Source organism: Pangasianodon hypophthalmus, chromosome 15 (genome assembly GCF_027358585.1).
Source record: "Pangasianodon hypophthalmus isolate fPanHyp1 chromosome 15, fPanHyp1.pri, whole genome shotgun sequence".
Classification (NCBI taxonomy): Eukaryota; Metazoa; Chordata; class Actinopteri; order Siluriformes; family Pangasiidae; genus Pangasianodon; species Pangasianodon hypophthalmus.
The window spans coordinates 24,598,949-24,613,307 of NC_069724.1; the positions used below are offsets into that span (position 1 = coordinate 24,598,949).

Consider the following 14,359-nt stretch of genomic DNA (forward strand, 5'->3'; position numbering starts at 1 on the left):
GTCAACTGAGTCGTGCGCCAAATAGCGGTCTTTTTTCCCCTGATCATATAATGTATATTTATATAAGATCAAAAATAGTATCTATATAACTCTTAAAAGTGTATCTATAAGTTTTATATACTATATATACTGCATATACTCTACAGAATAGTTAGATAAGAAAGCAGGCTTACACACCCGCTAGTGTTCTACCTAGCTAGCAGAACGCAGCCCTGAATGTCGTCACTTCCGGTTGCGAGACATGTCTGAATCTCCATCTTCACATTGTGCTGTTAGTGAAGCTAGCACTCCGGGTTCAGGTGAAGTATTAGCGCAGGAAGAAGATCCTGAAGGTTTTGCAGATTTATCCGAGCTGCCTGTTGAAGTTAGCGAGAGGAGACCGACTTGTTTACGATGCTGGTGAGGTTTTTGTTGTTTTTTATTATTATTATCATCAGGTCTGCAGCTAGCTAGCTAACTGACTAGCATGGCTGTGTTACCTGGATGCAGGTGTTGAATCATTCAGGCGCTGAGGCTGCAGGTGAAGCTGAGCAAATGAGATACAGCTGTTTACAGCTGCTTAGTGCTGTTTTTTTTTTTCCCCTTAAAAAAAGAACAGCTGTATGTAAGTTAGTTTTGGAATCAGTTGTGTAAAATAGAAAATAAGTCCATTCTGAAGATGTAAACAGTCTCTGATCTTATGTCAGCTTGAGTTTATAACATTTTTATAACACTTACAACCTCTTTATAACTGTTATAACCTCTTTATAATACTTATAACCTCTTTATAACTCTCATAACCTCTTTATAACTCTCATAACCTCTTTATAACTCTCATAACCTCTTTATAACTCTCATAACCTCTTTATAACGCTTATAACCTCTTTATAACTCTCGTAACCTCTTTATAACGCTTATAACCTCTTTATAACGCTTATAACCTCTTTATAACTCTTATAACCTCTTTATAACTCTTATAACTTCTTTATAACACTTGCAATCTCTTTATATCTCTTATACCCTCCTTATAACTCTCATAACCTCTTTATAACACTCATAACCTCTTTATAACTCTCGTAACCTCTTTATAACTCTCATAACCTCTTTATAACTCTCATAACCTCTTTATAACACTCATAACCTCTTTATAACTCTAACCTCTTTATAACGCTTATAACCTCTTTATAACTCATAACCTCTTTATAACTCTCATAACCTCTTTATAACACTTGCAATCTCTTTATATCTCTTATACCCTCCTTATAACTCTTATAACCTCTTTATAACACTCATAACCTCTTTATAACTCTAATCTCTTTATAATACTTATAACCTCTTTATAACTCTTATCTCTTTATAACACTTATAATCTCTTTATAACTCATAACCTCTTTATAACTCTCATAACCTCTTTATAACACTTGCAATCTCTTTATATCTCTTATACCCTCCTTATAACTCTTATAACCTCTTTATAACTCTTATCTCTTTATAACACTTATAATCTCTTTATAACTCTCATAACCTCTTTATAACACTCATAACCTCTTTATAACTCTAACCTCTTTATAACGCTTATAACCTCTTTATAACTCATAACCTCTTTATAACTCTCATAACCTCTTTATAACACTTGCAATCTCTTTATATCTCTTATACCCTCCTTATAACTCTTATAACCTCTTTATAACACTCATAACCTCTTTATAACTCTAATCTCTTTATAATACTTATAACCTCTTTATAACTCTGATAACCTCTTTATAACTCTTATAACCTATTTGTAACTCTCATAACCTCTTTATAACTATAGAGCATAAATGTGTTGATTAAATTCATGTACAGCTTTATCTCTGACTGTTAAACTCCTTCCATAAATATTAAACAAACGTCTCCTTACCGTACAGAAACTTCACCACATCAACCGTTACATGGTTTTGAATCTGTTTTTAAAAACCAGGTGAACGAGCTGTTACTATAGAAACAAAGTACGATGTGTCTTTCTTTAATATGTTTTTTAAAAAATGTAATCATGAGCAAATTGCTGTGGTGTAAGAGGAATAAAACGCTCTGGAAGATAAACAGTTTACTCTTTAATCAGTTTCTGGCGGCAGTAACTCCATCACTCAGCATTTCACTGACACACAGTGTTCACTTCGTGCATTTCCTGTTTGTTAATCTTTGTGAATCGTTGTTTTTCTGCTCCTAGCCGTCCGGTGAAGGTGTGTCTGTGTCCGTTTCTCCCCGCCGAGCCGCTGGACGTCTCCACCTGCCTGTACATCGTTCAGCATCCTGCAGAGGTCAGTGTTTTTCCCCACAGCATTAGATGGAACATGATACGGTTCTCTGTCACACACAATTCAACTTTATTCCTGTTTAGTTCTCACTACAATCCAAACGGTGCTGATTTTATATTCTGTATATATCGCAATCAAATCAATACGGTTTCTTGCTGCCCTGCCCCTCAGGAGAGTCGAGTGCTCCGTACCGTCCCCCTGCTGGCCGCCTGCTTACCTAAAGGCAAATGTAAAGTCCTGATTGGAAGACGGTTTAGCGAAGAGAGGTGCGTCTCCTCACGGTCATCCTCGAGTTACTCTCTGTTCGTAATAACGTTGAGTAATCCTGAAACTCCTCCCCCTTCCTCCCGCCCTCAGACATGCCGAGTTAGCGGCCGTGTGCAGAGACGCGCACACCCTCGTCCTGTATCCCGGATCCGACGCCGAAAACCTGGAGGACATGGACGTGGACTTCACCGCGACTCCTCACAACGTCATTATTATAGACGGCACGTGGAGCCAAGCCAAGGACATGTTCCTCAGAAACGCTCTGTTCCACTTACCCAAACAGGTACCGCTTCCTTACGTTATTTATTAAAGAGCGACACATCATCCTTTTTATTCAGTTATTTACCTCTGACTGTTACAAACCGCTGACACTGGAGACTCCTTCCGTAAATGTCCAGTAAACGTCTCCTCACAGAATCAACACATTACGCTTGTTTTTATTTTTATCTGTCGTGCAAATCCCTGTGAACGAGCTGTTACTATAGTAACGATAACGATACCAGAAACTCAGCCGTGAAGGTGAAGCCTGTGTGTTTTGCAGGTGCAGTTAAACAGCGCCCCCTCCAGTCAGTACGTGATCCGCACTCAGCCCACCAACATGTGCCTGTCCACACTCGAGTGTGCTGCTGTCACTCTGTCCATCATGGAGAAAAACCAAGCCATACAGGAGGTGGGTCAGGAGGACGACTCTAACAAGCACCGGTGTGAGGACGACCTCATTTCCTGTGCAAGTTGGAATTGAGGCAAAACATATGATCCTCGGTTTTATTTAAATTAGTCGCAGTTGTGAAAAACAATGTTGCAGCGCTATTTCAACTATATCATATCACTATATTTTTTTTTTACCAAATAGTACGTGTCATTACTGTAACTTTAGATCTCATTATTTTGACTTTATATTATCTCAGATTAGAAGATATTAACTAGAAATTGAGTTACTAAGACACAATAATGAGACATTAAGTAGAAACAATGACAATAATGACACATCTTGAAATATAGCAGCATACTCTCTTGAAGTCAGAAATCAACTAGAAATGACGAGATATCTCGAAATAAAGAAATAAGAACGTGAAATAACAAGATATTAACTAAAAATAACAACGTAAGTCTTCAAAAAAAAAAATTTTTCCCACAACTTGTGGTTCAGGGCTTCTGGAGTAAAGCGACAAATCAGAAGGATTAGCATTGTCTCTTAAAATCACTGAGGTTCTAGTAGAACTCTGACTAGACATCGTAAGAGTTAAGATCATCTTAACTGGGAAAGAGAGAGAGAGAGAAGGTGTTCAGTGCGATGGTCGCTCTACCGTTTAAAAAGGATCATTCACTTCCTGCATCACTGATGCCTCACTTCCTGTCTGCAGGTTCTCCTGAGGCCTCTGCGAGCTCTGTGTTCGTTCCAGCTGCAGCACGGTGCTCAGGTTCACCACAGCAAAGAGCATCTGCTGAAGAGCGGCCTGTACGACAAACCCCTGCCCAAAAACAAGCGCAAGATCAAGAGGATGCAGAAACTCATCACCAACCAGGACGTCTGAGTACCACCAGGACGTCCGACTATCAGACAGCGACCAGGACGTCCGACTATCAGACAACGACCAGGACGTCCGACTATCAGACAACGACCAGGACGTCCAAATATTCACCTATGACCAGGACGTCTGACTGTCCGATTATGACCAGAACGTCTGAATATCCGACTGCAACTGGGACGTCCGAATATCTGATTACAGCCAGAATGTCTGACTGTCCAACTACAACTGGGACGTCCAACTATCCGCCTACAACCAGAACATCCGAATATCCGATTACGACCAGAACGTCTGACTATCCGACTGCAACCGGGACGTCCAACTGTCCACATACGACCGGGACGTCCGACTATCCGACTACGACCGGGACGTCTCACTGTCCGATTATGACCAGAACATCTGACTATCCGACTGGAACTGGGACGTCCGAATATCTGATTACAGCCAGAACGTCTGACTGTCCAACTACAACTGGGACGTCCAACTATCAGACTACGACCAGAACGTCTGACTATCTGACTACGACCAGGACATCCAACTATCCGACTACGACTGGGACGTCTCACTGTCCGACTATGACCGGGACGTATGATGTATGATTGACTCCGACCCCCGGAGCAGAAATGTTCCCTAGATTTTTAAATATTTAACTTGTGTAGGTTTCTTTTTGTTAAGCGATGAGATGTTAATGGAGGTTTTGTTTACTGCTGGAACACTAAACTACAGAGTTATTCACTGGCAACATCTGGATCTGAAGTTAAATGCTGGAAAAACCTTTCACTGAAGGTCCACGGAAGGCTTTTTGTATCTTTAAGCGCTGAGATCAGATTTCAGTGCTGTTTCGTTGTAGTGTTTTCCCTCATGAACGTTGCCGATGTATCAGTAAATCCAGTCTGTGTGACGGTTAAATCTTTTGCTGTCTCATATTTTTAAAAATACACACTCTGTTCTGACACCAGCTGGTCTTAATGTAACTAAAACTTGCTGCTTCTGTGGATTGTGTTTCTCTCTGTTGTGTTCTTAAAGACTGTTTTTTTAAAGAGTAGAATTTAACATCATTTTGGTGAATTTTCCTGAAATAAATGATTTTATAAGGATTTGGATTGTGAGTCAGAAGTGAATATTCCCTTTCATCAAACATCCCAACACTTTTTTATTTATTTTTTAACAACATAGTAATATCTCTGGAACAAATGATGTTAAGATCTGTACACGTGGATCAACCTGCAGTATCTGATTTTGGATATTGGATAAAATCTTTTGGTCTTTGTGGGAAATATTATTTGACAACTATAATTAGAGCTCGATGTTTAAGATCTAGATATTCTCAGTAAATACAGAAATACGTACACGTGTATACACACTAATCTGGTAAAGTTCCAGCTCATGAAATGAAAAATAATTGGTAATTATTAAGAAAATACAATTAAGTCTTGTTTTATAGTATCAGTGAACTTTAGAAAATATTACAAATCAGTCAAAAACTATTAAAGTATTAAAAATAGCTTGTAAGTGTTGAGCTTTAAAAATAAAATTAAAATGTATTTTATCAGAATGTTCAGGACAATAAGGAAAAGTTATTTATCTCGTATATCTTTATAATAAATATCTCATTCATCAAATATTTCCTCAGAAAATGAGGAAATTTCTGAAACCCATTTGTTCATCTCAGATTTTTTTGTATAAAATGTAATTTTGTATAAAACAAATTATGTGATATCCATAATAACATAAATGTTTTATTTATTTTTTGCAGTTTTTAGGCTTTTCTTGTTGTTTACTCTAAAAATGTTTATTAATGAGACCAAATCGATTAAGAAAAATTCTGCCCTTATGTATATAATATTCATAATATTCACATATTAAAATCATAATATTCACATTATAATTAATTATTCAATATGCAAATCTATATACGAGAAATAACATTACAATATATACAACTTTAATTTAAAATTAGAGTCAAAGATTCTAAGCAAGATGTAGAGATAAAGTGAAAAGAAAAAGATCTTGCCTGCTGAATTACTTCGTTGTTGTTGTTGTTTTTATCGGTTTTTCAGCTCGATATGAATTTACTTCCGGGATCGCTGATGACGTGATGTTGGGCGGAATAACGGATTTATGCTTGTTTCTGTCGCCCTCTAGTGGACCAGCGCGGTGCTGCAGCTTGTTCCGGTGACCAAAAACCATCCGACGCTTTGTTTAACCAATCAGCTTCTACATGTTAATAACATGCGTGACTATGAACGAATCAGCAAACAGGATGCACGTTCGTGGGCGGGACGTTTGATTTTGATTGGTTGTTGGCATAACTGCCGAAAAAAACCGTTCCGTAATTGATTCATGTATTTACTTTTGGTTAGATTTGCGATATAAAAAGCGAAAAAAGATGCATTAATAAAATAATTTAAAAAAAAAAAGGTTGAAAGAAGATTCAGCAAGTTCTCGAGATAGATTTCAGATAAAGGTATGTAACATTAATGTGGATTAAAAGTTAATCAGACGTGATTCAGGAAAATGATTCATTTGAATCATTCATTTAAATCATTTTGATGTTCAGTGTTTTGGTGTTATGTCTAACACACATGCACTCAATTTCTCATCATTAACTCATTAACACATCCATCAGGGTGTTAAATAGAGTGTACAGAAAGTCTTAGCATGTGTTAAAGATGATAATATATATAATATAATCATTCCAGTGTTATATAATCAGGAGGAAAGTTCAGGTTAAAGGTCAGGACTGAACTCTCCTGCATTTATTTACTCTGTTTTATTCTTCTCCTTCCTGTTTGTTTGTTTGTTTGTTTGGTTGTATCTTGGTGTATTTTTCTTCCACAATCCCTCCATTTCTCTGTTCTTTATCTGAAACAGTCTTTCTGAGGATTATCATGGGCAGTCTGCCGGACGTCACTGAGCTGAGAACACGGCTGGAGAACACTCTGATCTCTTACCATAACCTGGAAGAGAAGGAGTGGAAAGTGGCAAAGAAATCGGTTTGTGGTTTTATTTTATACTTTTTCTTTTTTTTTTCCTTTTTTCAGAATAATCATCTTTACACCAAATGTAGATTTTTATTTTTTTTTCTGGATCTTTGAGACAGACGTTGAAGAGTGACATTGAAGTTTGATTCCTAGAACACCAAACCTCCAAGATTTTATTCTTCTTATACAACAGCAGTTTGCCAATTATTAAAATTTGAGCATTTTAATTTAATAAAGAATGATGCATACTTTTTATTCATTTATATGTCGGTGTGACGAGTTAGTTCCTGTTATCACTTACCTTATAGCAGCGATAAACAGTCGTTCCCTCACCAGCCTCTCTTCCTTCTTTCTCTTCACATTAATAAGACAAAAAAACACACAAACAGCAAGAAACCGCAAAGAAGCGTAAACTCCTCTGTCCTGAAGATGTCGTAAAAACTTAAAGTTACAGCTTTACCTCTGACTGTTACAAAGCGCTGACACTGGAGACTCCTTCCATAAATGTTAAATAATAAACATCTCTTTACCAAAAAGACAAACTTCACCATATCAACGATTACACTCATTTTTTATTATGTTTATTATCAGTGAATGAGCTGTTACTATAGAAACGATAACGTATTAGAACGAGCGCATTAATATAAACCTGCACTACTGTCAGAGCTGCTGTTCTAGAGAACTAATCAACACCTTCTGACCAATCAGAGCGCAGAACTCAGCAGCGCTGTGGTGTAAAAGGTGATAACTATGAAACAAGTTATTGGGAACATTCCAGAAATACAAGAGAGTGATTGTAGCAATGCAAGATGAAAAATTATTATTATTATTATTATTATTATTATTACCTCTGTCTCTCCATCGTTCATGCTGTTGAACGTGAAAGGTACACGTCACGGATTTGGGAATGAGATGCGAGTGAAAGAGGTTTGTTTACAAACTAAACACAAACAAATATAAATAATAACTAAACTAGAAGTCTAAACGTGAGCGATGGATATGAAACGTAAACTATAACACCGAGGCGAGCAGCACAGGACTGCAGGGGACAGGACAAACGCTAGACAAAGGAACGCACAAAAGCCTGGATTATGTCAGTAGTAATAAAGTGAACTCTGGTTTAAATACAGCACTGTGCAAAAGTCTTGGCACCCTGTATATATTTTTAGTACAAACTTTGTTATAGATGTTTATTTTCTGACTTCTACATTATTGATTCAGTACAAAAACATTTTAGATTCCAAACATTAGTTTTCCAGCACAAAATGAAACATTACAGAAAAATGTTTGTATGTCAGTAAAGAAAGCAGCAGATTCCATAAGAGACACTTTTCAGATAAAAACATAATGAAGGCTGCTGGGTTTCGCTGCAGAAATAAGAAGCGAGTCGACAGTCAAAGTCTCCAGAAGAACTGTGGCTGCTTCTGCAAGATGCTCAGTAACACTTCCAGCTCATTTCCTTATAAAACTGCACACACTGCACCTCAGATACTGCTTTATTTATTTAAAGTGAAGGATCGTCACATTAAATACTGACTTTGTTTCATTTATTACTGTTTACTGCTCTTTATAGTATTTTTTTAAATGTAGAAACATTTAGTTTCATTATTTTTGAAGGCGTCTTTACTCTACAGCATTTCTTTGCATGTGCCTAAGACTTTTTTTTCCCTCTACAGAAAGATGTCACCGTTTGGAGGAAACCTTCGGCAGAGTTCAGCGGCTTCCTGTGAGTCCGTCCTCTGAGTTTGTGATTCACTGAAAAGCTGAAATTGAGGCTTTAAAGCATAAAAAAAAGCTCTATTTAGTCACACAGGAACCCGGTGTGACTCCGCCCACTTCAGTATCGACTCTGCGATAACTCTGTGTCTTATTCGTGTCTCGATTAGTAACAATAACATCTGGATTTCTCCACATGTGAGAACTCCAGCCAGAAATCCAGACCTTTTTTATACATTTCCAGCAAAATGCTTTGCAAAAATTTAACCTTTACTCAGTCTGATTTGTGCTAATGTCCAAGTTCCAGAAGAGGAAAAATAAATAAATGAGAAGATTTAAATCGGATCTGATTTAAAGGCCATGATTTGGACACAATCATGATTGTAGTGTTTTGAAAATAAAGTTCTGACCCAATAACGTGATCAGTGAAGGTTCCAGCTGGACTCTCGCTTGTTCAAGGTCCTCAGATGCAAATATTTTCATTACTGATGTCATCCCGAGAGACTCACATCATCTGAGCAGGGGATAAAAATGAAACTTGTACAGAGTGCGCAGTGATTTCCATCTTCGTTCCTCTGTAAATGTGTAAACGTGTAAAATGTTCTCATGAAGAGAGCTCGCGCTTTGTCATGACCTTTACGACACACATCACACATTATTTGGGATTTGAGTAAATCAGAGCTGAAGAGCTAATGCATGTTCTGAGTTGCTCTTCCTACTCGTCTTTCTGGAGGTTTTTGTTTGTAATTGTATGTTGCACTAATTCCAGTATTGGTGATTTGTGTAAATGGCATCATTTGCTTGTATAATAGCTGATATTTGAAGAGATACCTTGCATGCAGGTATAAAGTGGAGGGCTTGGTGATGGAGAAGCCGTGCAGGATAGTGGACTACATCCGGCCGGGACCGTATCGGTTACAGTGGGACAGTCTGATGACCACCATGGACATCGTACAAACTCTAGACAAGGTTAAAAATTAAAAAATCATTTAAAATAGTGATTAAAAAGATGAATTTAGTGTCTTCATCTCTCTCACCAGGTCACTGACTGCTACAATGACTGAAATAAAACTAGATAATGATAAGTAATGAATAAAATCACTCTAAGATGTTAAGCCATCTAAAAAAAGTGTGTGTGTGTGTGTGTGTGTGTGTGTGTGTGTGTTGTAGGCGTGTTGTGTGATGCGCTACACCACTGCAGGACAGCTGTGGAACATCATCGCTCCTCGAGAGTTCGTGGATTTCTCCTACACCACCGATTACCAGAGTGGCCTTCTGTCCTGCGGTGAGAAACCTTTACATCTTACTTAGTTACTTAGTTAGTTAGTTAGTTACTTTTATTGTCCATAAAGTGGAAATTTGTCTTTTGCTTCACCATACAGTATAAACAAAAACATCAACACAACAACCTAAAAAACCAACAATGCAAAAGTACATAAAAAACTGTATAAAAATCTAAAACTCATATATACATTATACTTCAACATACACACACACATATATATATATATATATATATATATATATATATATATATACAGTCCCATTTGTACACACACACACACACACACACACACACACACACACACATACACACACACTTACTCATACACTCACATTTATGACTCAACATTTAATATTCTAATTCCATTTGGCACAAATGACCTCTGAACGACGCGCTGAACACGACACAAACATGTCACGCTAAACACGACACGCTAAACACGCCACAAACACGTCGCGCTGAACACGACGCGCTGAACACGCCACAAACACGTCGCGCTGAACACGTCACGCTAAACACGCCACAAACACGTCACGCTAAACGTGTCATGAACGTGACCACGAACACGTCACAAATACAATACACTGAACACATTACGGGCATGCCATGAACACGCCACGCTAGACACACCACGAAGACGCCACGCTACACACGTGCACTGATTTCACATTTTCACAACAACCTCCTCACAGTTCATGATGTGTATTTAAAAAGACATAAATAAAAAAATATTCTCTATATCTGTTGTCTTGTTGATGTCTGAAAATTAGAAAAGAGCTGCTGAGTTCTGGATTGTGATTGGTCAGAAGGTGTTGATTAGTTTTCTATAACAGCAGCTCTGACAGTAGTGCAGGTTTATATTAATGCGCTCGTTCGAATAAGTTATCGTTATTATCAGTGTCAGCGCTCTGTAACAGTCAGAGGTAAAGCTGTAACTTTAAGTTTTCCAGCATCTTCAGGACGGAGGAGTTTACGCTTCTTTGCGGTTAAATGTTAATTGTTTTCACGTGGCGTATAAGTGCGCTGCTGTAATGCGCGTTTTTATAAAAGTTGTGATTAAAAATACAATCACAATAATAAAACTAGAACTGCGGATCAGCGCAAATTGGACTGAAAAAAAATCAGGGTTTTAATAATACGGAGTAACTGATGGAATAAAAACAGTTCCTGCTGACACACCCCTTTCCTGATTGGCTCGTGTGTGTGTGTGTGTGTGTGTGTGTCAGGTGTGAGTGTGGAGGGTGAGCAGCGGGAGCAGAGCTGTGTGAGAGGTTATAATCACCCGTGCGGTTGGTTCTGCGTTCCCGTCGATGGCGGCGAAGTCGACGGCGCCCCCTGCAGTCTGCTCAACGGGTACATCCAGACCGACCTGAGGGGCAAAATCCCGCAGTCTGCGGTGGACGTCGCCATGGCAACCTCGCTCATCAACTTCTACGCTGACCTCAAGAAAGCACTCGCAACCTAGACCTGCCTCATTCTCTCTCTATCTCTCTCTCTGTCTGTCGTTCTCTCTCTCATTCTCTCTCTCTCTCTCTCTCTCTCTGTCTGTCGTTCTCTCTCTCTTTCTCTCTCTCTCTCTCTCTAGTACGCCTTCCATGTACCCAAATCCCTCAATATAATAAATACGGCATTATATTTTTATAAAAAGTGAAACATATATAGAGATAGATAGATAGATAGATAGATACGGCAAAAGCACTCACAACCTAGACCTGTCTCACTCTCTTTCTCTCTCTCTCTCTCTCTCTCCATCTCTCTCTCTCTCTAGTACACATTCCATGTACGTGAATACATGAATATAATAAATACGGCATTATATTTTTATAAAAAGTGAAACATAGATAGATAGAGAGATAGATAGACAGATATGGCAAAACTGCTCACAACCTAGACCTGTCTCTCTCTCTGTCTCTCTGTTTATCTTTCTCTCTCTCTGTCTCTCTCTGTTTCTCTCCCTCTCTCTCTCCATCTCTCTATCTCTCTCTCTAGTACACATTCCATGTACAAGAATCCCTCAATATAATAAGCACGGCATTATGTTTTTATAAAAAATGAAACATAGATAGATAGAGATAGATAGATAGACAGATAGATAGATAGGGTGAATTTGCCCTTGTAGCGTTGAGGTCAGATTGTTCTCACTACTAGTTGTGTGACGATATCCTAAATTCCTCATTGCGCTCGATCAGGAAGCGATATATCGTCCGAGCCCTGCGTCCGAGCGTGTAATTAACGTTACGTCTATCAGCTGAACCGTACACTCGAGAACGTTTCACCCTTCTCTGTACCATTATCGCAAAACTTGTACCTATTTCTGATCATATTATCACAGACTCCCGTCAGACTGATGTATCGTCACACCACTAGCGCTAGGACCCAGAACAAGTGATCCATTTCGTGTACATAAAAAACGAAACATATATTTCAGGTTATTTATTTACGTGTTTACGTGTACAAAGAGAAAACATGAAAGAATACACATGAATTAAAAAAACAGCATGCTACATGAAAAAAAAAAGAAATATTTTTCTGTGAGAGTGTATAAGAAACACTTTATAAACGATATATCTCAGGATTTTTTTTCCTTATATGATTATAAATGTTATGGTGCTGATTTATGGCAAGCATTACACATCTCTTTAGTCTAAAATGGCAACTGTGTAAGGCATAATCAATCATTATTTTCGACTAGTAAAAAAAAAAAAATACGATTCAAGATATTACTTTTGACTAGTTTTCAGTTTAGAGTTCGGTTTGTTTAGTTTTGTGTGGAAATTATTTCTGAAAATCTAATTTAAGCAGCAAATACTACAGCATATGTTGCATTATAAGCAGAAAAACAGAAAGGTAAATTGTGTTTCTTCACTTTTTATTTAAATTAATTTGTTTTTCATTCATCAAAAGTCTCAAAATTCAGAAAATCAGAAAGTGCCACTTGCAATTTTTACTAGAGGTGCCAATATTTATGGTTTTGCTGTAGCTTTTAGACACTAAACTTTCTGTAATCTTTGTGTCTTGCTACAAATTAAAAGAAGGGAAAGATTGTGATATTTTTCCTTGCTGTGAAAAACTGGCTTTTTTTGAGATGCGTATTCCACATGGCGTGTATTTACATCATCATTATTATTATTATTATTATTAAAATCATTAAAATGAATATAACTGAAGTGTGTTTCTGCTCCTGTCCTTCATATCTTTGTACTTTATAAACACTGAGTAAGCTGTGTGTAAGCTTGGAAACAGGTAACTACGCCCTGTTTACATCTTTTTTTTCCAAATTCATTAGAAAATAAACTGAAAAGAAGAATAAATCTGATATTCTGACCTTCACAACATGTTAAAGTCAAAACAAAACAACAAAAAGCAGCTATCAGATGCACTGAGCGTTAATCTGAGCTCTGGCTTCTTCCCGGTGAATATTTGGTTTATGATATTTTTATCCTCCAGTAAACACAGCTTCTGAATAAAGTGTTTATGTACACAGCATTACTGAGTTTCTGGACTTTTACTGAATGTTGGGTTTAAAAAAAAAACAGCAGCGTGGGTCTGTGATCACTGATTTCTAGCTTTTCACACCATTTTATTAATATATTTATACATATAATTATTATATATTTCTTTTAAATAACATAAGGAATTCCATATGTATGTTTCACTATTTAAAAACATGATTTCTTCATTTCTATTTTATTTATTTTTGTTTTATTAATACCAACAGTTCTACAAGTCTATTAAAAATGTATATACAGTTGAGAACATAGTTCTTGGGGACCTGGGAGTGTAAAATTAATGTGTATATATTCACATGTATACTTTTACATATGTATAATATGTTTAAAAAACTTTTTTCCAAACAAAATAAAGCTCAAATATTATTCCACAGTTATTTCGCCTGTAGATGGGGCCATTTAATAACTCTCAGTGTTTTCAGTATGTACTGAATAAGTTTAGAGCGCTTTAAAAAGAGAAAAACAAGCAAAGACTGAAAGGTTTGTTTACTTTTGTGTGGAAATTATTTCTGAAAATCTAATTTAAACAGCAAACACTACAGCATATGTTGCATTATAAGCAGAAAAAAATAGAAATCTAAATTGGGGTTATTCGAGTTTTAATTTAAATTAACTTATATTTCAATCATCAAAAGTCTCCAGAAAATGAGAAATATATAATTACAATAAACACTGAATAAAACAGCATTTAAATACTGCAGCATTTTATTATTTTGTCCCACAAAACCCCGCCTCCTGCGCCCGGATTGGCTAGTAGGGCAGACTCACACTCGCTCCGTTGATTGGACAGTTC

At 37.2% G+C, this 14,359-nt stretch overlaps 2 protein-coding genes across 2 annotated transcripts; both read left to right on the forward strand.

Moving 5' to 3' along the window:
- Positions 1-14: 14 nt before the first annotated feature.
- Positions 15-5,169, forward strand: dtwd2 (DTW domain containing 2). The gene is made up of 6 exons (XM_026928829.3): positions 15-399; positions 2,189-2,279; positions 2,448-2,542; positions 2,634-2,826; positions 3,085-3,213; positions 3,908-5,169. Exons 1-6 carry the CDS (start codon positions 242-244, stop codon positions 4,076-4,078), a joined length of 837 nt encoding a protein of 278 aa, XP_026784630.3. The 5' UTR covers positions 15-241; the 3' UTR covers positions 4,079-5,169.
- Positions 5,170-6,382: 1,213 nt separating this feature from the next.
- Positions 6,383-13,613, forward strand: stard4 (StAR-related lipid transfer (START) domain containing 4). The gene is made up of 6 exons (XM_026929100.3): positions 6,383-6,539; positions 6,947-7,068; positions 8,733-8,782; positions 9,615-9,741; positions 9,943-10,057; positions 11,284-13,613. Exons 2-6 carry the CDS (start codon positions 6,964-6,966, stop codon positions 11,520-11,522), a joined length of 636 nt encoding a protein of 211 aa, XP_026784901.2. The 5' UTR covers positions 6,383-6,539; positions 6,947-6,963; the 3' UTR covers positions 11,523-13,613.
- Positions 13,614-14,359: the final 746 nt, after the last annotated feature.

Excerpts from the sequence above, each read along its gene's own strand:
- stard4 (XM_026929100.3), top strand. The coding sequence starts at position 6,964 with ATGGGCAGTCTGCCGGACGTCACTGAGCTGAGAACACGGCTGGAGAAC. Across the intron at positions 7,069-8,732 it reads GGAAAGTGGCAAAGAAATCG|AAAGATGTCACCGTTTGGAG; the intron begins GTTTGTGGTTTT and ends TTCCCTCTACAG. Across the intron at positions 9,742-9,942 it reads TCGTACAAACTCTAGACAAG|GCGTGTTGTGTGATGCGCTA; the intron begins GTTAAAAATTAA and ends TGTGTGTTGTAG.
- dtwd2 (XM_026928829.3), top strand. The coding sequence starts at position 242 with ATGTCTGAATCTCCATCTTCACATTGTGCTGTTAGTGAAGCTAGCACT. Across the intron at positions 2,280-2,447 it reads TCGTTCAGCATCCTGCAGAG|GAGAGTCGAGTGCTCCGTAC; the intron begins GTCAGTGTTTTT and ends CCTGCCCCTCAG. Across the intron at positions 2,827-3,084 it reads TGTTCCACTTACCCAAACAG|GTGCAGTTAAACAGCGCCCC; the intron begins GTACCGCTTCCT and ends TGTGTTTTGCAG.